We start from the raw sequence: 23878 nt of genomic DNA on the forward strand, positions 1-23878 counted from the left end.
TTCTGGCTGAAAAACAAAACAAAACAAAACAAAAACAAAAACAAAAAACAAAAAACAAAAAAACAGAGGAAACCCATCTGACAGCCCTAGTCCTGCAGCCCCTCATGGCAACAATCGGCAGGGGCTAGGCAGTGGCTGTGCCCTCCAGACATGGCATCAGCTCTCCGTCCCTACTTAGGTTACTTGCCTGGCCCCGACATGGATGAAACAGTAATAAAGCAGCAGTTAAGCCATGGGAGGCACAATCAGCTACATTGTCCCTTTGCTGAGAAGAGACGGTAATAGAAGAGAGTGGTCTGCAGGGAGCCTGGGAAGGGAAAGTGCAGAGAAAGGGAACTTGGCAGTACAGCACATTCAGGGAAGAAGGGCCACAGGCCAGCTGGAACAAGGATTTGGGTCTGCTTGGAAAGCACAGCAAAGATATCTCAGTGATCTAGCTTGCTGCATGGCATCTTTCCAGGAAGAGAATGCAAAGACCACCTGCCATGAGCAATCTAGCTACTTTGCAGGCTGAGGAGTGTACTCACACCAGTGAAAACTACAGCTCTGCAGTTCCGCAGTTCTAATTCCAAGCAAAATGTGAGTGTGCATCGTGTATGCGTGTGTGTGTTTAAAAATAGGACTTGGGATTACTGTTAAACTACTGGTCTTTAGTGAAATAATTTTTTTTTTTTTTTTTTTTTTTTTTTTTGAGACAGAGTTCCGCTCTTGTTGCCCAGGCTGGAGAGCAGTGGCACAATCTCGGCTCATTGCAACCTCCACCTCCCGGATTCAAGGGATGCTCTTGCCTCAGCCTCCTGATAGCTGGGATTACAGGCACGTGGCACCATGCCCAGCTAATTTTGTATTTTTAGTAAATACAGGGTTTCTCCATGTTGGTCAGGCTGGTCTCGAACCCCCAGCCTCAGGTGATCTGCCTGCCCTGGCCTTTCAAAGTGCTAGAATTACAAGTGTGAGCCACCGCACCCAGCCTAGTGAAATAATTTTTAAATATTTTAAATATATTTTTACAAAAACAATGGAAAATATGTCCCAAACTCGGACACCCTCCAGTAGGAAAAAACAAAAAGGTGTTCTGTATCTGTTGAAGAGTGGTATAAAAGAATAAGTGAACAAAAATAAAAGTATCTCTGGATGCTTTTATTTAGATATTACCCAATGACTCTGAAAAGCAAGGCCTACTAAGGTACAGCTAATCTAGTTTCAAAGTCAAGTTCCAGCCAGGCACAGTGGCTAACACTTGTAATCCCAGCACTTTAGAAGGCCAAGGCAGGAGGATCACTTAAGGACAGGAGTTGAAGACCAGCCTGGGCAATGTGGAGAGACATCGTCTCTACAAAAAACTAAAAAAATTAGCCAGATGTAGTGGTGCATACCTATAGTACCAGCTACTCAGGAGGCTTAGGTGGAAGGAATACCTGAGCCCAGGAGTTCAAGGCTGCAGGGAGCCATGCTGTGTCATTGTACTCCACAACAGCCTGGGTGACAGAGCAAGACTCTATCTCAAAAAATAAAAAAAAAAACTCTGAATTCCAATGGGAGGTGTACAGAAAAAGATTTGTGGGATTATTTTGATAGGTGCCTTTTGTGAGCTGACTGTATGTTTACATCATTATATTTATTACTGTAAAAAATGAGCACCAGCTGTATCATCACCGGTGTATAGTTCCCATACTTGACAAGGACTTGAAAGAAGCACTTGCAACTGAAAACACAGGCTTATAGGAGTTCATTTTGGTCCAGTCGATGCAATAAAGCAAGAACAGCCTGGCCAATATGGTGAAACTCTGTCTTTACTAAAAATACAAAAAATAAGCCGGGTGTGGTGGCGGGTGCCTCTAATCCCAGCTACCTAAGAGACTGAGGTGGGAAAATTGTTGGAACGGGGAGGCGGAGGTTGCAGGGAGCTGAGATGCGCTGCTGCACTCCATGCTCTGGCCTGAGTGTGACAGACCAAGACTCCGTTTCCAAAAAAAAAAAAAAAAAAATCAAGAAAGAAAATGAAAGGCATATAGATTGGAAAGGAAGAAATAAAACTAAAGGAAGAAATAAAACTATCTTTATTCATAGAAGAAATGATTCTATATGTAGAGAGTCCTAAAGAATCTTTGAAAACAAACCTAGCAGAACTAATAAATGAATTTAGCAAGGTTATAGAAAACAAGACAATCTAGAAAAATCATTTGTATTTCTATATGTTAGCAACAAACTATCTAAAAATAAAAGGAAACAAATCTATTCACAATAACACCAAAAGGAGTCAAATACTTAGGGATAAGTACAACACGACAAATGCAAGATTCGTATGCTAAAAAATAAAAAAAACATCGCTGAGAAGTGAGAGAAGATCTCAGTCAATGAAGAGACATTTCTAGTTCATGGATTGAAAGACTGAGTATTGTTAAGATGTGCAATTCTCTCCAATTTCACCTACTAAATTAATAGATCACAATAAATATCCCACCAAGTTGAGAATCTGAGTTTCAGCTCTGACACATAAAGAACTTAGAAGTTATCACATCCATCCATAACACAGGAAGAATGAAACAGACTGAAAATCAACAACTTTTCTTGGACACATCAGAAAATTGACGTTTCAAGGGAAATAGTCATCACAAACTCTGGGGGAAAAAACCGAGCACATCCACAGAGACACAGGTCTGCCTACCTGGATCAGAAGTTGCAGGAGCCATGACCCATAGCGACACTTGAATGGCTGTATTGACAAACTTCTGGAGGTTGAATGTGGACCGGGATGACAGTGAGACACTCTTGAAAACTACATTCTTAGGCGGGCCGCCACACATTTCAGGACTTTACCTCCAAGAATCATACCAAGTCCTCCCAGTAAACACTGGAGAAAGATCTCTTCATGGCTCTTGCAAGGAGAGGGGAAGAGTAACACTGGAAATACGCCAGGGCCTTCTCCACAATGAAGGCCCACTCTTCAGGGAAAAAGGCTTTGCCAAGGCCTTGTCCCACTAGGAAAAAGACATTTTTCCCATTCCAGTCCCCTCCCACCTTCCTCTTAGCTACAGGGAAAATAATATAGTCTACAAGGGTCAGGGATTCAAGGAAATAAATTGGGAATGCTGCAGCCAGGGAAGTGGAGGCAGTGGGAAAAGAAGCTGTATCACTGGAGAAACATTTGTAAGAGTCACAGCTTCAAGATACCAGTTCATTAAAACACTAAGATTTCACTGGAAGATACAGAACAGTCCCCCTCCCTACCATCATCCCACCCTGCCAACAGAGACCCAGTAAGATAACAGTAGATTACAAGAGAAAGAGCTGGAGAACGGATTCTCTCTGAGGAGGAGCACTTAGGAAAGCCCCAAGTCAAGAGGAGAAACAAATAGAGAACTGAAGGAATTTGAAGCAAACATCAAGCACAGCCCAAGTTCCAGCCAGATAACATAAATCTACACACTTAAAGGACTAGGTATCTCAGTCTCTACTATCTGATATAACCTGTCTGGGTCTCAGCAAAAAACCACAAGGCATGCCAAAAGGCAAAAAGAAACACAGTCTAAAGAGACTCTGTTAATTTGTTCAGGCTGCCATAATAAAATACCACAGAACTGGTGGCTTCAATAAATGCATTTTCTCATAGTTGTGGCGACTAGGAGTCCAGATCTCGGAGTCAGCAAATTTGGTTTCTTCTGAGCCTGTCTCTTTTTGGCCTGTAGGTGGCCATCTTCTTCCTGTGTTTTCACATGGTCACCCCTTAGTCTGTGTGTAAGTCCTAATAGCCTTCTTAGAGGGTTCACCCATATGACCTGATTTAACTTTAATGACCTCTTTAAAGACCTTACCTTTAAGTGCAGTCCTATTCTAGGGTAATGGTAGGACCTCCACATATGAATTTAGTGAGGACACAGTGCAGTTCATAACAGATAGAAAGCAAGCATCAGAATCAGACTTAGATGTGACAAAGACCTTGGAATTAGCAGACAGTGAATTTAAAGTAACTATGATTTCAGATGCCCTTCAACTTATGACTGAGTTACATCCCAATAAACCCATCTTAAGTTTAAAATAATGTAAGTCAAAAATGCATGTAATATATCTAACCTACCAAATACGATAGCTTAGCCTAGCCCACCTTAAATGTGCTCAGGACAGTAACTTACAGCTGGGCAAAATCGTCTAACACAAAGCCCATTTCACAATTAAGCACTGAATATCTCATATAATTTATTGAATACTGTACTGAAAGTGAAAAACAGAATGGTTGTATGCATACTCGAAGCATGTTTCTACTGAAAGGGCATCACTTTCACACCATTATAAAGTCAAAAAATTGTAAGTTGAGCCATCATAAGTGGGGAAATATCTATATGTTAAGTGTTCTACTGGAAAGAACAGACAACATGCAAGTTCAGATAGGCAATGTTAACAGGTAAATAGAAACTAAGAATCAAAGAAAAACGCTAGAAATAAAAAATACAGACATATAAATGAAGAATGCTTTTATCTGATTTATCGGTAGATTCAACATAGCTGAGGGAAGAATAGTGACCTTGAAAAGGGGCCAATCAAAGTTTCCGAACTGAAGTGCAAAGATAAAAAAGAAAGGGGGAAGAGACCCAAACAGAAGAGCACATCCAAGAACGGTGGGACAATTTCAAAGGGTATTATTACAAACAGGTAATTGGAGTACTGAAAAATGGAGTCAAAGAAATGTTTGCATCAATAATGGCAAGAACTTTCCAAAATTAATAACAGACATGAAACCCAAATCCAGGAGGCTCAGAGAACACCAAGCAGAATAAATACCAAGATAACCACATCTAGGCATATCATATTCAAACTGCAGCAAACCAAAGGGAAAGAGAAGTTCTTGAAACAAACACCTTACCAACTGAGGAAGAAGGACATCACAAGACTGGAGTGAAATTATTTAAAGTGTTGAAAGGAAAAAAACACCAAGCTAGAATTCCATGTTCAGTGAAATTATGCTTCAAAAGTGAAGGAGAAATAAAGACTTTCTCAGGCAAATAAAAACTGGAGGAATTCATTGCTGGCAGACCTGCCCTACCAGAAATGTTAAAAGAAGTTCTTCAGGGAGAGAAAAATGATATAGGTCAGAAACTTGGATCTATATAAACAAGAGAAGAGCACTAAAGAAGGAAAAAATGAAGATAAAGGAAAATCTTTTGTTTTTCTTATTTTTAAATGATCTAAAAGATAACTTTGCTTAAAGTAATAATAGTAGGGAGGCTGAGGCAGAAAGAATTGCCTGAACCTGGGAGGTGGAGGTTGCAGTGAGCCGAGATCACGCACACGAGCCTGGGCAACAGAGTGAGATCCATCTCAATAAAGCACTGAATATCTCATATAATTTTGAGACTCCATATCAAAATAATAGTAATAATAATTATTATTATTACAATGTACTGGATAATTATAGGATACAGGTAAGTAAAATAAATCACAGTAATATTACAGGGAAGAATTGGGATGACTCTGTTAGAAGGTACCCACACTACACTGAAAGCAGTGTAATATTACTTGAAGGTGGAGAAAATGGAACTCAATTACACCGCTGACAGAAATGCAAAATGGTATGGCCACTTTCCAAAACAGTTCGACAGTTTATCAAGCATTTAAACATTATCTTATCACACAACCTAGCAAATCCACTCCTAGGTAGATACTCACATAAATGCAAACAAACATATACACAAAAACTTGTATGTGAACTTTGATAGCAGCATCATTCATAGCAGCCAAAAAGTAGAAATAACCTCAGTGTCCATCAACTCATGAATGGTTAAGTAGAATGTGGTATATCCATACAACAGAACACTATTCCACAGTATAAAGGATCAAGTGATTGATGGATGCGACAAAAAATGGTTGAACCTCAAAAACACGATAGTCAAAGAAGCCAGTCACAAAAGGGCACATATTGTATGAATAATTCCATTTATATTAAATGTTGAGAAGTAAGTATATAGAGACAGAAAAGAGATTAGCAGCTGCAAGGGGCTAGAGGAAGAGACAAATGGGGAGTGACTGCTAACAGTTAATGGGCATCCATGGAACTGCAGACTTTTTAATTTATTATTATTTTTGAGACAGGGTCTTGCTCTGCTGCCCAGGCTGGAATGCAGTAGCACGATCATGACTCCCCACAGCCTCCACCTCCCAGGCCCAAAAGATCCTCCTACCTTAGCCTCCCGAATAGCTGGAACTACAAGTGAGTGTCACCATGTGCAGCTTTTCTTTTTTAGAAATGGGGTACATATTACTATGTTGCCCAGATTGGTCTTGCACTCCTGGGCTCAAGCAATCCTCCTGCCTCAGCCTCCCAAAATGTTGGGATTACAGGCGTGAGCCATTACACCCAGCTTAAATTGTAGGCTTTAAATAGGTGAACTGTATGGTATGTGAATTATAGCTCAATAAAGCTGTTATAAAAATGTAACTAGAGAAAAATTACTACAACAGTTTTTATTACTTTGAGATAAAAAGATTTTCTAACATGATGCAGAACTCTAGGCAATCTTCCATATTTTAAATGATGGAAGAAAAGTGAGAATTTAAATGTACAACTTGGAACAACATCAATTATGCATACTATGCAAAAAACTACCAAAAGATAAAGGTTGAGTTGTACTTAATGTTTAGGAAGAGATTCAAATTTAGGTTTTTCATGTACTGCATAGTCTACTACAAGTAATACAGAGTCAGATTTTTAAACAGGGAAGGCAGCTCAGACATTATACTAGTTCACTGGTTCTCAAACCTTAGTACGTATCAGAATCAACTAAAGAGCTTGTAAAAGACACATGCTGTACCCCAGCCTCAGAAATGGTGATTCAGTAGGAACGATGTGTGACCTGAGAATTTATTTTTCCAGTAAGTTCCCATGTTATGCTGTTGCGATAGGCCCAGAGATCACACCTGAAGAGCCTGTGCACCCGCTGAGCTCTCAGGCTTCCATCATGAAACAACAGGCCCAGAGAGAAACTGTGCAAGGCGACACACACAGGCCTCAGTCTAGCACTCCTTACATCCAGCCCACCTGCCACATCTACACCTAAAACACTGAATATGTAAATTCATACTAGACTGTAGAACGAAATCCAGACATAGTCCCTAAATTGCCTGAGGGTGTGGATTAAGACGTTTTAAACACATCCTTCTACTGAATTAATCAAATAATCATGAAACTCATCTACATCCAAATCTAATATGAAATTTGGAAACATCCAAATTTTTACCCTTAACTGACATTAGCTCAGTAAAATATTCACACATACACACACACACACACACACACACACACACACACTCCAACATACACACCTCTATCTGGTCACACACACACACACACACACACACACTCTCCAACATACACACCTCTCTCTGGTCCAGGAGTTCTCCTGCTTGGCTTCACATTAGTATCACTTAGGAAACTTTAAACATTCCTGAATCCTGATGTACCCCAGACCAATCAACTCAGAATCTCTAGGTGTGGGACCAGATATCAGTATTTTACAAAACTGATCCAAGCCCAACTCATACCAACTTCAGATCTATTGCTTACTATACAAGCCATGACCGGTTTTACAGAAGAAAAAAGAGATTATAAATTATCTACTTTACAAGTACCAGGTAATCACCAATAAAAGAGTCACTATTTATCTAAGTGATTGTAACAGTGTCATTAATTTTCCTGTAAGTTCATTCAACCATTCCTTTACTTTGTTAATTTACTTTGACTTGCACAGAACAGTAAAACATATAATCTGCTCACAGATAATCAGGAGTTGCTTACAGTATCTCCACTGCCATTATTTCTACTCTCATAAAAATAACCCACCTTATACTTTCATACTGCATTTTATATCATTTCATAAACTCTATAATTAATCCTACAACTTCAGGTGTATACTAAGTGCAATGATGTGTTCTGCTATATTTATTCATTGAATTTGCATTTCTATTCATATCATAACTATATCCAAACTGCACCTGCAGATTCCCTGTATCAGCAGCCATTTGAAATGCACACATTTATATTTCTACTTTATGCAGAGCTCTTAAATTCGAGCAGGTGCCTGCAAATACATTTCAATCAGTGTGGTGGCACAAAAGAACACCATCAGCCATGCTTTGTTTCAGTCTTATCCTGTATAGAGTTAAAGCCCTATGGAAGGGAGGCTTATTTGACATTGGGAAAGGAAATCAGGGTAGCAGTACATACATCATTCTGCTCTACTCTCCACTACCAACTAATCCAACTCAACTCCATAACAGTGCACATATTAATACCTGGTCAATTGTTCATGTTTAACTGATGGTATTTTCTGCTTTTTTCATCATGCCACCTGGACCAACTTAGAAGAAAGATGGCTAATGACTCACTGGCTATCACTGATGCCCCCACCCTCACTCCTCAGCATACAAAATTTCTTGTAGCTGTTGTGATTCCAAGAATTTTCTGGATTGAACTCGAAAGCAGATTTATCAGGAGGTCAAGAAAGCTTAAGCTTTAGGCCTTCTCAATTTGTATGGGCCTCTTCCAAAGCCCTGGGAGGTGCACTAAAGGTTTATAATTTATAATTTTATATTATTTTCCTTGAGGTGTGTTTCCCCAAATTGTATAAACATCAGGCCTACAAATTTAGGATCCATCTGTAACTGGGCCTAATTTGTAGATCAATGATGGTACATTGATCTACAAATTCTATCCAATAGATGTATTGGATAGAAAGAAAAGCCTTGTTCTATTGGATAGAAAAAAACCTCTATTGGATAGAAAGAAAAGGGTATGATTGCAACACAAAACCAATTCTTGTTAATATTACAGTATGAAGCTTTAACAGTTTAGTTAGTGCTTGCATTCTGATTGGCAGCAAACATTTAGGGTGACCCTAGGCCTCAGGTCCAGGCATATCTCAAGGACTTTACAATCATGAGTGTGAGGAAAAGTCTTACATCAAATGAAGACCGAAACAATGAGGCTCATTTACAAGTCTACCAGGTACTCAGCTCAGGGTTTTAAGTATCTAAAAAGGTGATACTAAGCACAAAAGACACTCAAAACCTGCTTCCTGACTTGAAGAGACTGGTATCACTTCCCCAGGTTAGCTGGAGAAATAAGACAAAACTCTTTTGCCCTAGAAATAACAACAAAAATTTTAAAACATCACAGCACTATAAAAATATATGAATGGTACAGTTTTTTCTTTTCTGCACTGAATATTCCCTACTGTAAGTAAGAGGATTCAGTCATTGATTCATTAATTCATTCAGTAAACATTTATGGATCATTAACTACATGTACAATACTATTCTAGATACTGGGGATACTGCAGTATATAAAATAGGTAAAAACCCCTGCCCTCGTGGATCTTACATTCTATTGGAGAAATAGATAATAAGCAAGATAAATTAGTAAAACATGTAGTATGTCAAATAGTGGTAAATGTTGAAGAAAAAAATAAAGCAAGAATAGAAAGTGTTGGTAGTGAGTTGAAATTAATCAGGAAACATGAGACAATAATCCTTCTGCTAAAAGCTGCATTTCTACAATGTGTTTCTTTGTCAGAGAAACACTATAAACAGAGAGAGAAGTAATAGTGAAAGCACATCACTACAATCCTGGATCCCGCCTATGGGTCTATATAAAAATCCAATGAAAATTCCCTGAAAGGTTACCACATTCACAGAAAGCATAACATTCGAATCTCGAGTTTTGAGGGGCAGAATTTGGGTTATCTAGATAGTGGTGACTCGGGTAAACAAAGGGAGCATGACATGGAAGGAAGAGATCCATCCAATTTTGGGAAGGGGAGGCTCCAGATAAGAAAAGAAAAGAGGGGGAAAAAAGAGATTAAGGCCAGACGCAGTGGCTCACACCTGTAATCCTAGCACTTTGGAAGGCCAATGGGGACAGATCACCCAAGGTCAGGAGTTCAAGACCAGCCTGGCCAACATGGCAAAACTCTGTCTCTACTAAAAAATACAAAAATTAGCTGGGCATGGTGGCACATGCCTGTAGCCCCCAGCTACTTGAGAGTCTGAGACAGGAGAATTGCTTGAACTTGGGAGGCAGATGTTTCAGTGAACCAAGATCACACCACTGCACTCCAGCCTGGGTGATACAGCGAGACTCTGTCCCCCGCCCTCCCTCCAAAAAAGACTGAAAATCAGGCTTTTCCAGTGCATGTGGAAATTAGGCAGGCTGAGACCTCAGCAGCAGGGCAGGCAATCCCAAACAGATCCCAGGACACCATCCACAAATAAAATCAGTTTTTCTTGCCTCTAGGGTCAGGCAGGAACATCTTGTCTTGACCTCGTGGCAAAGAAAATTTGCTGTCCTCCCACTTATTGAATTTGAAATTCTTTTTAATGCAGTAAGAAAGTTTTCTAAGCAATAATTAAAGAGAAATGGTTTAATAAGCAAATGCCTAGAATTAATGTTTGAAAGCATAATAATTAATTGACAGTTATAACTCAGAGGTACCAGATTCCTGTGTATTTTGATGGACAAGGGTCAGGGGAGGGGTTGGGAGAGTATTAAAGCAAGAGGGAATCTGCAGAGGAACCTGAAACATGGAAACCCACACTGCAGACCTCTGGCTTGGCTGAGCTGTACCTTGTTTCCTGTTATGAGCCAGAAAACAGCAGAGCTGCATCCCCAAGTGTATCTGTATCATAGCCGAATAAGCAGACAGGAAGCCTGCAGAGACCGATGAAAGCACGGGGTATTTATTTGTCTGTGCAATATTTTCTTCTGCTTGCCTTTGCAACTCACCAGGTTCTGGATGCATCCAGGCTGGTAATTCCTGATTCACAAAGGAGATACAAAGTCTGTTTGGGAGTTGACACTTATTCAGCACTCTCTTCCTTTAAACACTTGTCCAGGTATCTAGGTCTAGCCCTCCCTAGGCAATGCCATGCTCTCTCTGGCTAGGCAATAAATCCAGATTATCTGCTGGATCATCTTCTTAGATGTCTTCTTAGCCCTTCCCTGTGTCTGCTATGAGTACATCTTCTGTTCCCTGCCCAGTTCTCCCAGGCAGGTGAAATCTGCTAAGGGACCAGTTCCACTGAGTGCCTGAGCCTCAGGAATGCACTGGTCTCCACTCCAAAAGAGAACCCCCTCTCTTACTGCCACTAGCCACTGAAACTGACCCGTGTCACTTGCTGCCTTTACAGCAGAGCCACGAGCACTACTGAATCCAATCCCTTATTGCCTCTACTTCTAAAATCAAATCATGTGGCTTCAGACTGCATGACAGACAGCACAGTCATAAAACAGCAGTCTGCTCACCCAGGGTCCAGGCTTCCCCACACCCGGCAACACTGACTGAGTTTGTTAGCAAGTCCGTGCTGCTCTCCTCAGAAAGTACCGCTAGGGGCCAGCTCTCTGAAGAAGCCTTTTCTTCCTAAGACTGTCTCAGCTGCAGGAGAGAAGTAGGAAAAAAGGCAACAGAAAAGCCGCAGGCTTTCAAAAAGGGAGAAAGAGCTGGCTGTTTGGGCTACCTTTTCCTTCTGGCCCAGTGTACCTGGGAAAGCTAGTCAGAAAGTCATTCTTTAAAGGCCTTAGAATGATTCCATCTTCATTGCAACCTCGGGTGAAAAAAGGACCGCCCCCTACCCAGCTTCCAGCAAACGGGGAATGGGCTCATCTCAGAAAAACCCCACGTTTATTTTCCCTCACAAACCATACTTAAATTAGGAAATCTGGGAGATGCTCTGTCCTTCACTTTTTCCAAAGACAGACGAGCTCATGAGAACAAAATACAGGAGAAGGTCTTAGCAAATTGACAATAACTCTTCTGAAAGCCTAGTACAGCCTCTCTTATTTCCCCCCAAAAGTTCATTGTTACAGAATGTAAATAATCGTAGAAGCCAACTGTATCGACAAGATTAATATTTTGACCATTATAGGCTGCTTTGTGTTGTGCTGATGGGACTTTTGGGGAAAGGTTTCAAGAATATTTGGGGCAAACCAAACCACAACCCAATTTGCCGGACATATCTCCAGTGAATCATGTATGGCAAAATGCTGAAGAAGCAGAATACGGTCAGTCTGCAAAATTTCTATTTAGATAAAATATATACAATAATATATAATATATAAATTACTATGATAATGTCCATTAGAGAACATCTCTTTTCGGTCCGCAATTTTGAAAAAAGCAAAATCACATAGATGATACCTACTAGTTACTATTATAAATATTGGTTCAGAAGCTTTGGAAAGGACTCATTTGTTAGCACAACGGTGAAAAATGGCTAATTAGCAAAATATGCCATCTCTCATGTTTCTACAAATCATGATGCTTAGGGCCCACAGGTTTAGTTTAGGTGAAGACATAGCAACAAGGCTATTTAAATCACTTACAGATTATTTATTTATTTATTTACCTATTTACTTCTGAGGTAGAATTTCACTCTTGTCACCCAGGCTGGAGTGCAATGGTTCCATCTAGGCTCACTGCAGACTCCACCTCCCAGGTTCAAGTGATTCTCCTGCCTCCCCTTCCCAAGTAGCAGGGATTACAGGCGTGTGTCACCATGCCCAGCTGATATTTCTATTTTTAGCAGAGATGGGGTTTCATCATGTTGGCCAGGCTGGTCTTGAACTGATGACCTTGGGTGATTTGCTTGCCTTGGCCTCCCAAAGTGCTAGGATTGCAGGCATAAGCCACCACACCCAGCTCTAAACTATTTACAGATTTATTTTAACATAATATCTTCCTTGCATGTGACAGAAGAGGAAAGGAATAATGAATATAATTTTTATCTATTAAAATAATGTACTTTTATTTTAAGTACTTTTTCTTTACCCTGAAAATTAACTGACAGCAACTCAGAAAGAATCATGGAGCTACTGGAAATGAATTATGAGTCAGCTAAAGCAATAGCTGCCCCCCACCCGCTCCCCGCACTCCACAAGCCCTCCCTCCCACCTTGCATATGCTTTTAGCATTGTACTCAATTAAAATGGAAAGGTGTTCTCAGTAATTGAGTAATAAAGGGTGAAGAACTCTGTCAAACAATACAGGAGGAATAACAAAGCCTTCTCTGATAAAGAATTTCTCAAAGCTGTAACCCACAGACCACCTGAGTGAGACTCACCTGGAGAAGCTTATGCTTATTTATTTATTTATTTATTTGATTATTTTGTGTTGTATATGCTTACAGGGTACAATGTGATGTTTTGATGTGCGTATTTATTAAAGAATGATTAAGTTGAGCTAACTAAAACCTGTTACCTCACTTACTTATATTCTGTGGTGAGAGTATCTAAAATCTACTCTCTTAACAATTTTCAAGTATGCGGTACCTTTTAAACTACAGTCACCATGCTGTAAAATTGATCTCCAGAACTGAACTTATTCTTCCTGTGGAACTGAACCTTTTATCCTTTGACCAAACAGCTCCCCACTTTCCTTCCTCCCCACCAACCCCTGGGAACCACTGGTCTACTTTTTACTTCTATAAATTTGACTTTTTAGATTCCACACATAACTGAGATCATGCAGTATCTGCCTTTCTGTGCCTGGCTTATTTCAGGTAACATAATGTCCTTCAGGTTCATCCATATTGTTGCAAATAATGGAATTTCTTTTCTTTTTTCTTTTTCTTTTTTTCTTTTTTTTTTTTTTTTTAGATGGAGTCTTGCTCTGTTACACAGGCTAGGGCACAGTGGCACAATCTTGGCTCAGTGCAACCTCCGCCTTTCAGGTTCAAACAATTCTCCTGCCTCAGCCTCCTGAGTAGCTGGAATTATAGGCATGCGACACCATGCCCAACTAGTTGTTGTATTCTTAGTACAGACAGAGTTTCACCATGTTAGCCAGGCTGGTCTTGAAATCCTGACCTCAGGTGATCCGCCTGCCTCAGCCTTCCAAAGTACTAGGATTACAGGCGTGAGCCACCATGCCTGGCCAAATACGGAGATTTCTGAAGATGCTTATTTAAAAGACAGTCTCTTCCCAGAAATACTGACTCAGAAAGAGCCATGAATTTGCATTCTCTTATTATTATTTTACTTTATTTTGTTTGGTTGAGAGGGTCGTACACATGATCACACCACTGCCTGGCTGGAGTGCAGTGGTGTGATCACAGCTCCATGATCACAGTAGTCTCAAGCTCCCAGCCTCAAGCGATTTTTCTGCCTCAGCCTCTTGAGTATCTGGGACAACAGGTATGCAACACCATGCCCAGCTAATTTTTTAATTTTTTTGTAGAGATGGGGTCTCTATGTTGCCCTGGCTGGTTTCAAACTACTGGTCTCAAGCAATCCTTCTGCTTCGTTTTCCCAAAGTAGTGGAATTCCAGTGTGAGAGCTGCCGAGTGTCTCATCAAGACACTTGCAGTCATGGGCCAGTGACTTAATCTAAATGGTCACATATCTGTACGTAGCTGCTCCCCTACTCACCCGGTGGACTCCCATGTCCTGCTGCAGCTGTGGCTATTGCAAAAGCAGAGGCCGGTGAAACAGAGCAGTGGGCATTGTCAGTTGTCTGTCCTGGTTATTTGAAAAGAAAGGAAATGGAAAGGTGAGGCAAATGGATAATATTCTATAATAAAAATCATCATTTTTATTCCTGCATTGAATGAAGGACTGGGCCGAATGCCCTGTATTATCTCTGTTAGTGGGCAAATAATAAGATCACACATCAGGAATTCCACTCTAGGTATATCACCAAGAGAAGTGAAAGCAGATATCTACACACAGAAATGTGTATATGAATATTCATAGCAGCATTGCTCACAGTAGCCAAAAAGTAGAAACAACCAAATGTCTACCAATTGATGAAAAGATAAGCACAAGGGAATATTATTCGGCCACAAAAAAGGAACGAAGTTGCAATACATGCTAGAACATGGATAAACTTAGAAAACATTAGCCAAGTTAAAGAAGCAGCCAATCACAAAAGGTCACATATTATATGATTCCCTTTATGTGAAATGTCCAGCAGATGTGAATCCATAGAGGGAGAAAGTAGATTAGTGGTTGCCTAGGGCTGCTGAGGTTGGAGAAGGAATGGAGAGTGACTGCTAATGGGTACAGAGCTGCTTATATGTACAGGGTTTCTTTTTGGGTGATGAAAACGTTCTAGAATTAAACAGTGGTTATGGCTGCCTGTCCCTGTGAATGTATTAAGTTAAAAAATGGCTGAACTATATACTTCAAAAAGGTGAATTTTATGGTACATAAACTATATCTCAACATAAAAATATTCTTAGGCCGGGTGTGATGGCTCATGCCTGTAATCCCAGCACTTTGGGAGGCTGAGACGGGTAGATCATAAGGTCAGGAGTTCAAGACCAGCCTGGCCAGCACGGAGAAAATCCATCTTTACTAACAATACAAAATTAGCCAGGCGTAGCGGCATATGCCTGCAATCCTAGCTTCTCGGGAGGCTAAGGCAGGAGAGTCGCTTGAACCCAGGAGGCAAAGGTTCTTCCTCGGCTCTTCAGTGAGCTGAGATGGTACCATTGCACTCCAGCCTGGGCAACAAGAGTAAAACGCTGCCTCAAAAAAAAAAAAATTCTTAAAAAAGATACACCATGTTACTGATAGAATTTCCTTCTCAGAACACCCTTAACAGTGAGGATGGGTTAAGGGTGGCCCTTTGAAAATCAAAAGGATGCACTGAGCAACCTTGCAGTCCCGTTCACTGCTCCGACTGTACACACAGCATTTGCCAGTGCTGGTGCCAAGCTCACTGCTTTTCCTTGCTCAGGTTTTTAGTGAAAACAGTCCACTGTGATTCTGAGCTCTGACAGCAAGTAGGAGGGTCTGAGGGCTTTTATTAGTTTGGCCCTAATGTTTTACAATCATGCTTAAAATAAATAAATACCTAAGAGGGGAAGCAAAGAGCTGCTTAATGTGCCCAAGCACACACACATAAAACAGCTCTACCTTCTCTTTCCACAATAGCCTTATTGCAAAAGCAAACATTTTGGAACAAGGTGGCAAGAAGATACAGAGGCAAAATTTCAGCTAGATAGAAATGTGTGATGCTGTCCCCGTTTGGGTCCTCCATATTATCACAGGTTTCAGCCTCCTTCTGATGTTTCTATGTCTCTATGATTTAGTCATATCAGGGAAGAAATAAAGGATTTGGCTTAGTTAATCTACGAACAGGAGGAAATTTTCCAAATAATCCTTATGTAAATTAAAAATTTTACTTGTGAATATAAACATAAGAAGAGAGGATATAAAGCAGAGTTCTAATAATCCTAACACCTTGAACAGCATTTAACTCTTGCCTTGGTACAGCCTTATTTCCGTAGGTTTTGATCCCAAACGCTTCCAGGTTACAATGAACTCAAATTGTCCTACTTGCCAATTATCAAGGAAGTTGCCAAGACCTGGACTGACCAAAGCTCTAAGAAGAATAGAGAGATCTGGCTAACTCCACAGCAGTACTATGACAAGCCAGGAAAGTCTAATTTGTCACCTTCATTTACCAGAAGTACCCAAATGGCAGAGTAACCCATAACGGACCTGGAGCCTGAAAGCCCCAAGTGCTAACATCCATTAAGGCAGGTATCTAACAACAGCCTGACTCAGACCCTCCTAGGTGCTCTCAGAGTTCATGGCAATGACAACAGCTTCTACCAAGCTGCAAAGGCCACAGATAACCATTTGGTTTGCTAAAATGCCCTATTTGAAGCATGCGTATGAGAGTCAAAAATGCCTTTACAGGCCAGGCGTGGAGGCTCACACCTGTAATCCTAACACTTTGGGAGGCTGAAGAGGGTGAATTATCTGAGGTCAGAAGTTCGAGAGCAGCCTTGCCAACAAAGTGAAACCCCATCTTTATTAAAAATACAAAAACTCCTGGGCATGGTGGCACACATCTATAATCCCAGCTTTTTGAGAGGCAGGAGAATTGCTTGAACCCAGGAGGCAGAGATTGCCGTGAGTCAAGACTGCATCACTGCACTCCAGCCTAGGCAACAGAGTGAGACTCTGTCTCAAAAAAAAAAAGAAAGAAAAAGAAAAAAAAAATGTCTACTCATTTGGGTTACTTGGGGTGAATCAGGTTTCATAATTGTGTAATTTTCTCTTCTGACTTGAAGTAATTGGCTTAAGAAGAGAAAAGCAAACATTTCAAAACCACTGACATTTGGATATATTTATTTGAGCAGTGAGAAAAATGGGAGATAATTAAAATATTTCTGCTTTTTGTCCTGATTATTTTTTCTCCAATTAGAGGACATTTATTGTGTTCCCAAACAAATTATGGAGTAATGCTTTACAATTTTCTTAACCATATATCAAAAACATATGCCAGTTTCTGCCACTTGCAATAATGATGACTGGGGTCCCATGCACTTGGACCTTATTTTAGGTCCAATAATTATTGAACCTTATTTTAGGTCCAATAATATTTGGAATAATATTATTAACAAAGTCTCACCAGATTGTGATGTCCCAGATTAGTCCACTTAAATAGATGACACTGGGACTCAAGGTAAGATAACAGGGTAAGATATCAGAGACTGGGAACATTTTGGTAAACCCAGCGCTGAGATTCTTCAACTAACTAACATCTAAAGAAGAGCCCTTTGATTCACGTTACTCCTCACAAAATGCAATGCAATTGATGGAACTAAACAAATATTCGCTAGACTAATGGCGTATTCTCTAATCATTTTTTTTTTCACCACTTGGTCCTACAGTAACATTATAGTCATCCCTTGTTACCTGTAGGGTACTGGTTCTAGAATCTCCCTCAGATGCCAAAATCCATGAATGCTCAAGTCCCTGATATAAAATCATGTAGTATTTGAATATAACCTATGCACATCTTCCTGTATATTTTAAATCACCTGTAGATTATTTATAATAATACAACATAAATGCTATGTAAATAGCTGTCATACTACAATGTTTAGGGAATAATGACAAGGAAAAAAAGTAGGTACACTGTCAGTACAGAAGCTTTTTTTCTTCTAACAAATATTTTTGATGGGTGGTTGGTTGAATCCACAGATATGGAACCCCCAGATATAAAGGGCCAACTGTATTTGCTTCCAATTAATTTCAATAAGTGAGACTAAAAAAATTATTTTGGCAGTGAAAACATAAGGCAAAAGAAAGGTTCAGAAGCTAGACATCATTTTCCACGTTTCTATTTCTGAGTCCCTCCTGAGCTCTTACCTCCAGGCTGGCGGTAGCGGAGGTGCCGGGGAGTTGAGGGGGATCTGCAAGGTGAGAGTTCTGTGGCGTCCGCGGCGGGGGAGCTTTCCACTCCTGCTCGGTCCGCTGGTGCAGACTCTAGGACTGCTGCTTGAAAACAGAATGAATTTTAACAACCAGGCTATAAATTCTATAGCTTCTTGACAATATCATGCACGGAAACAAAAGTTCATTACAGATAATAAACATTTTATTAAAGGGCTTTAATATGAAATCAAGTCAAGAGCTAATGACAATAAATAAGTAGGGATCTTCTCTAACCCTGTCTTGATGACCCTATTGGACCTGGCTGATCCTAGCTGACCCTGGCCAGCCCCTTCTGTCAAATGCAGCAGCAGATGCTAAAAAGAATGGAGGGGCCAGGCATGGTGGCTCACGCTTGTAATCCCAGTACTTTGGGACGCCTCACCTGAGGTCGGGAGTTTGAGATCAGCCTGACCAACACGGAGAAACCCTGTCTCTACCAAAAATACAAAATTAGCCAGGCGTGGCACATGCCTGTAATCCCAGCTACTCAGGAGGCCGAGGCAGGAGAATAGCTTGAACCTGGGAGGCAGAGGTTGCGGTGAGCTGAGATCGCACCATTGCACTCCAGCCTGGGTAACAAGAGCAAAACTCTGACTCAAAAAGAAAGAAAGAAAGAAAGAAAAAGAACTGGGGGTATGTGGTGGTGGATCCCCTGACCTTCCAAATGTTTCTGCTTTCTCGGAGGGGAGACACTGGGAAAGATGACTTTTCCAGGTTAAAAATCAGATTGGGATAAAAATCAGAACTTCATGAATTCTTTGTCCGGGTTGCCTCCTAAGCCAACCAAAAGTTTGCATCTCTATCAATGTGGCCCTCACCAGGGATCTCTGGGATCTAAGCTATGTTGTCCAAAATGATAGCACTACCCAAACATGGCTATGTAAATTTATATTAACTGAAGTTAAATTATTATTTCAGCTCCCCACTAGTCACATTTTGAGTGCTCAGAAGCCACATGTGGCTAATGGCTATGGTATTGAACAGCCCAGATATAGAGTATTTCTATCCTCCCAGAAAATTCTATTGGGTATCTCTGAGCTAGAGCTACAGATCAGGAGGAAGCAAATGAAAAATTTTTAAATGAACCATTGGGAGGGTTTAAGGTCATTTGAGCTTCTTTGCTGCAGCTAACATCCCGAGAATAATAGGCCCATCATTTTAGGGTCACTCTTAGGCCATTACTAATGATATTTCTATACCCCTCCAACTGATTTATTAAGCAGGTAAGACTACAACTTCGTGTCTGCTCTTTCAGAGAAAAATATTTCAAAAATACAATAAATTTCCAACGATTCTTCCATTCTTCTTGGGCTTTTCATTAATTCCCACTGATAAAAGCTGTGTTACCTCCACAAATTGTACATTAATCCTGTTAGTAGAACTACTTTGCTTTGCCATTCCATTCAAGATTTCACACAACAAACTTTCAAAAACTGCAATGACTTCATATAAAGCCATTTTTATACTTGCATGTGACTTACCCACTTAGAAATATGACCACAATTTTGCTCTTTTGAAACACAAAGAGGCCAGGAAAAGGAAATGGTTAGATTCTTTCTCTGAATGACATAATTATAGTAAAGCTGGCAACGATGCAAGATGCAGACCAAAAAAAAATCAGTGCTTAGCTGTCGGTTTTATTATTTTCTAAATAACTCCTTCAAAATTCAGTAATGGAAGGCATCTGCTCTGTATGAACAAACAGAATATCAAACACACGTCCTTGGTCTGATTCAACCATTCAGTCATCTCAGGAAAATGAGAAAATCATTAGACAGCAATTATACTGAACCCAGGAAATTTCCCAATGAGAAAGCTGGACAGAACCCGACTGTTCTGAAAGAAAGGAGAGCACAGAAGAATCCTGTAAGCTAACAGGCACCTACGGAGAGAAGAAACCATGCCAGCATTGGGGGCTGGGGGCGCATTCCTTCTGGCGTGTTCACTTTCAATCAAGCTCCTTGCAAACAGCTTTGTCTGCAGGACGAGTGGGTAGATGTGGCTCAAAACAAAAGCTAAAATCGGGAGCACTTTCAGCCCACAGGCAGGCAATTTTCAAACTAAGAACACAGAAACAGACACTAGTGCTGTGGGCTGTGCAACAACACTTAGGTGGGTAAGTTGCACAGTCGTGGTCTAAGTGAACACTGAGTGGGTAATGGGGTCCGAAAACAGGGAGTAGCTCTTTGGCTCACCTTTCTTGCCTGCTGTTGGGTTGGTTTTTGTTGAGAACCCACCACTGGGTGGAATCTGGATATCTGAGAGAGGCTGGTATTTTTATTTTGTAGAGGTACTTGGGGCTGAAGAAGATAGACACTGCCTGATAAAAAGAAGGAAGGGTACTAGCGAATGTTGGATGAGCCTGGAACAGATGTAGGGACTGAGTCGGAGGGAAATTAAATTGATTTTTCCCTAAGTTCATCGCCTCACTCATTTTAAAGGATATTTCCTATTTCTCTTCTTTATTCTCACATTGATTGAAGTGCTCTTGCCAGAAAATATTGCAAGGCTGGCACTATCATTGCAATGACAATAAAAATGGATGAATATCACTAGTACTTTTCAAAGAACATGCCCTGAAATGAATAGCTGGATGGCAGTGAGGGAGACCCATGGCATCAGTATGGTCCTAATTGGCAAAACTGGTATTATACAATGAGATTGTGTGGGGTTGTATCCTTAAGTGAAAAGCAGAAAATGTCTAAGTTCTTGGCACAGGATTCTTATTCAAGTGTGCCAACTGTTTTAAGTGTTAACATTATGTGAAGCACATGCAAACATCTTTCAAATTAAAGATGGATCAACGTCTCCTTTTTCTTTGTCAACTCAAAATTTTAAGACTAGACAGCAGGGTTAACATAGCAGCACTCTTGACTCTTACAGACAACATACACACACACACGTGCACACACACACACACACACCCCACTGAACTTTCAGACTCATGCTGAAGTAGTGTTCATCTGTGATTTTCCAAAAACTATTCATGACCACTGTTACCCATATGCCAATGCAAAAAACGAAACAACAACAAAAACCCACAACTGAGTCTGTAATTTCTTTGCTTCACCTATTCAGAAAAATGCCAAAGAGCTACCTCAACCAGAGTCCAAATTCTAAACTTTCTACTCAGAGTGTTTCCTTCACAAGGATCCATAGGATAAACTGTTCTCAGTCTCAAGAGCCAGAAAGTATATGCCTGCACAACCAATCTATTCCTAGCCTTCAATATGAATCACATGACTGATTATATTCCTGTCTTTACTCTGTCAGCAGAGGAGCTTGGAACCAAAGTCAGGGGACTCTAGGAACTGCAGAAAATCACACAGTATTCATTTGTTCAGTAACCATACACTTGGCCACATACAACTTTTTCCTTTTTCCCCATTGCCCAATTTCCTTGCCTATTTTATTTTATTTTTGTCTTTTTAATTTTTTTCTGTATTTTTGAGACAGGGTCTCACTCTGTGACCCAGGCTGGAATGCAGAGGCATGATCAGTGTTCACTGTGGCCTTGACCTCTTGGGCGCAAATGATCCTCCTGTTTCAGACTCCTGAGTAGCTGGGACCACAGGGGCACACAATCGCACCTAATTCTTTATTTTTTATTTTTAGTAGAGACAAGTTCTCACTAATATGCCAGGCTGGTCTCAAATTCTTAGGCTCAAATGATCCTTCTACCTTGGCCTCCCAAAGTGCTGGGATTATAGATGTGAGCCACCATGTCCAGCTACCTACTTTTAATGTAGTTGTACCCTGTATCTCTCTGAATGACCACCTTAAATATTTTTAAGTTTAAGAAGGGAAATAAATACATTAAAAAGAAATTAGAGGACAGCTACAGAAAGGGAAAAGAATGCAAAGTAGTAGCTTAACGGAAGGATTAAGGAAGAGGTCATGGTAAAATGAGAGCTAAGCGGGGTGCATTAGGTGGTGAATATGACTAAGAAGCCTGGGGAGCAGAGGAGCTGACAGCTCTGGAGTAAAGGTCGTCTCTACAGGCTTCATCAATTGCCATGGGCCCCTCCGAGATACAATCTTGGACATTCTCCATCACCCAGAGTGGAAAGAGCTCAGCATTTCACTATGCTTGAAATGATATTTCTAACCTATGAACCATCTAGATAAATTAACTGATAAAAATACAACACTAAATCACTTGTTTTGGGGAAATCCAGTGAGAAGTGGAGGCATGAAGCCTTCCACCTAATTCTCTAATATGAGAAAGATCCTAATATTTCTGCCACACGGTTATTCACAGGTCCTCTCCATATGCTGGCCCCAGGTCATGAACGATCAGTGCTGTCACGTGACAAGGCTCTGCAGCAGCCACTGGCTATGTCCACAATGATCCCACTCTGTCCAATATCTGCACTGACAGTGTCCTTCCCTAAAAGCTTGATCCCGCTCTTTCTCATTTATCTTGGTCTCCCCATGCTATGATTTGAATATGTCCCCTAAAGTTCCTATGTTGAAAACTTAAACTCCAATGCAACAGTGTTGACAGGTAAGACCTCTAAGAGGTGATTATGTCATGAGTACTCTACACTCATGATTGAATGAATGCTTTTCTCTTGGGAACAGAATGAGTTTGGCCTACTTCCCTTTCTTTCTCATCCATATGATGCTTTCCATTATATTACAATGCAGCATGAAGGCCCTCACCAGATGCCAGCCACTAGAATTGGGAGAGACACACTTCTGTTCATTATAAATTACCCAGTCTCAGGTAGCACAAAGTAAAGACAGAAAATTAGTACTGAGAAGTGAGGTTGTTGCTATAACGAATACCGGAAAATGTGGAAGTGGCTTTAGAAATGGGTAATGGACAGATGTTGGAAGAGTTTGAAGGAATGGAATAGATAAAGCCTGTATTGCCATGAATGGAGTGTTAAGTATGATGCTAGCAATAGTCAGTGCTCAGAAGAGGAGAAGAGCTTTCAAGAGTCTGACTCTCCTTAGAGATTACTTAGGTAGTCATGATCAGAATGCTGGTAGAAATATGAATGGTAAAAGTACTTCTGGTGTGAGATCTCAGATGGAAACAGGAAACAAAGTGTTGAAAACGGATATAAAAGCCACCTTTGTTGAGAAGTAGCAAAGAACTTGACTGAATTGTGTTTATGCCCAAGGGCTTTATGGAATGCAGAACTCCAGCATGATGAACTAGGATACATGATGGAAGAAATTTATAAGCAAAATATTAAGAAGCTGCAATGGCTACTTTTAAATATATACAAGAGGAAAGAAATGGTTTAAAGGTAAAATTTATAATTAAAAAGGAAGCAGAACAGAAAGATTTGGAAAATTTGCAGCTCAGCCATGTAAAGAGTGAAAAGCCATTTTGGGAGCACAAACCAAGCCTGTGGCCAAGTGACCATTTGCTAAAGAGATTAGTGCTAAAGAGATTAGTATGGCTAAAAGAGAGCGAGGTGCTATTCATTAAGACAATGGGAGAAAGACTCCAAAGGCATTTCAGAGATGTTTCAGCCAAGCTAGCACCTTGAGGGCCAGGTTTGCAGAGAGGAGCCTAACGGACCACAGCATTTGCTGCCCAGGGCGGCTCTCCACATTACTGTGCAGTGCTCCTAAGCCCCACTAGCTGTGGCCCAGGCAAACCCAGGTGCAGCTTGGGCCACCGCACCAGAGGGTGCACAT

General features: G+C 40.6%; 1 protein-coding gene across 3 annotated transcripts in view; it reads right to left on the reverse strand.

The window, feature by feature from the left end:
- RASGRF2 (Ras protein specific guanine nucleotide releasing factor 2) overlaps positions 1-23878 on the reverse strand; it is a 374367-nt gene that overhangs the window by 90408 nt on the left and 260081 nt on the right. For all 3 annotated transcript variants that reach the window (XM_074384260.1, XM_003920945.4, XM_039474667.2), the window contains 2 exons: positions 18155-18280; positions 14414-14503 (listed from right to left, as the gene is read on the reverse strand). In XM_074384260.1, the coding sequence (XP_074240361.1) occupies positions 14414-14503; positions 18155-18280 (216 nt within the window). The remainder of the gene's footprint in view (positions 1-14413; positions 14504-18154; positions 18281-23878) is intronic.

This window comes from Saimiri boliviensis, chromosome 1 (assembly GCF_048565385.1).
Source record: "Saimiri boliviensis isolate mSaiBol1 chromosome 1, mSaiBol1.pri, whole genome shotgun sequence".
In the NCBI taxonomy this organism is placed as follows: Eukaryota; Metazoa; Chordata; class Mammalia; order Primates; family Cebidae; genus Saimiri; species Saimiri boliviensis.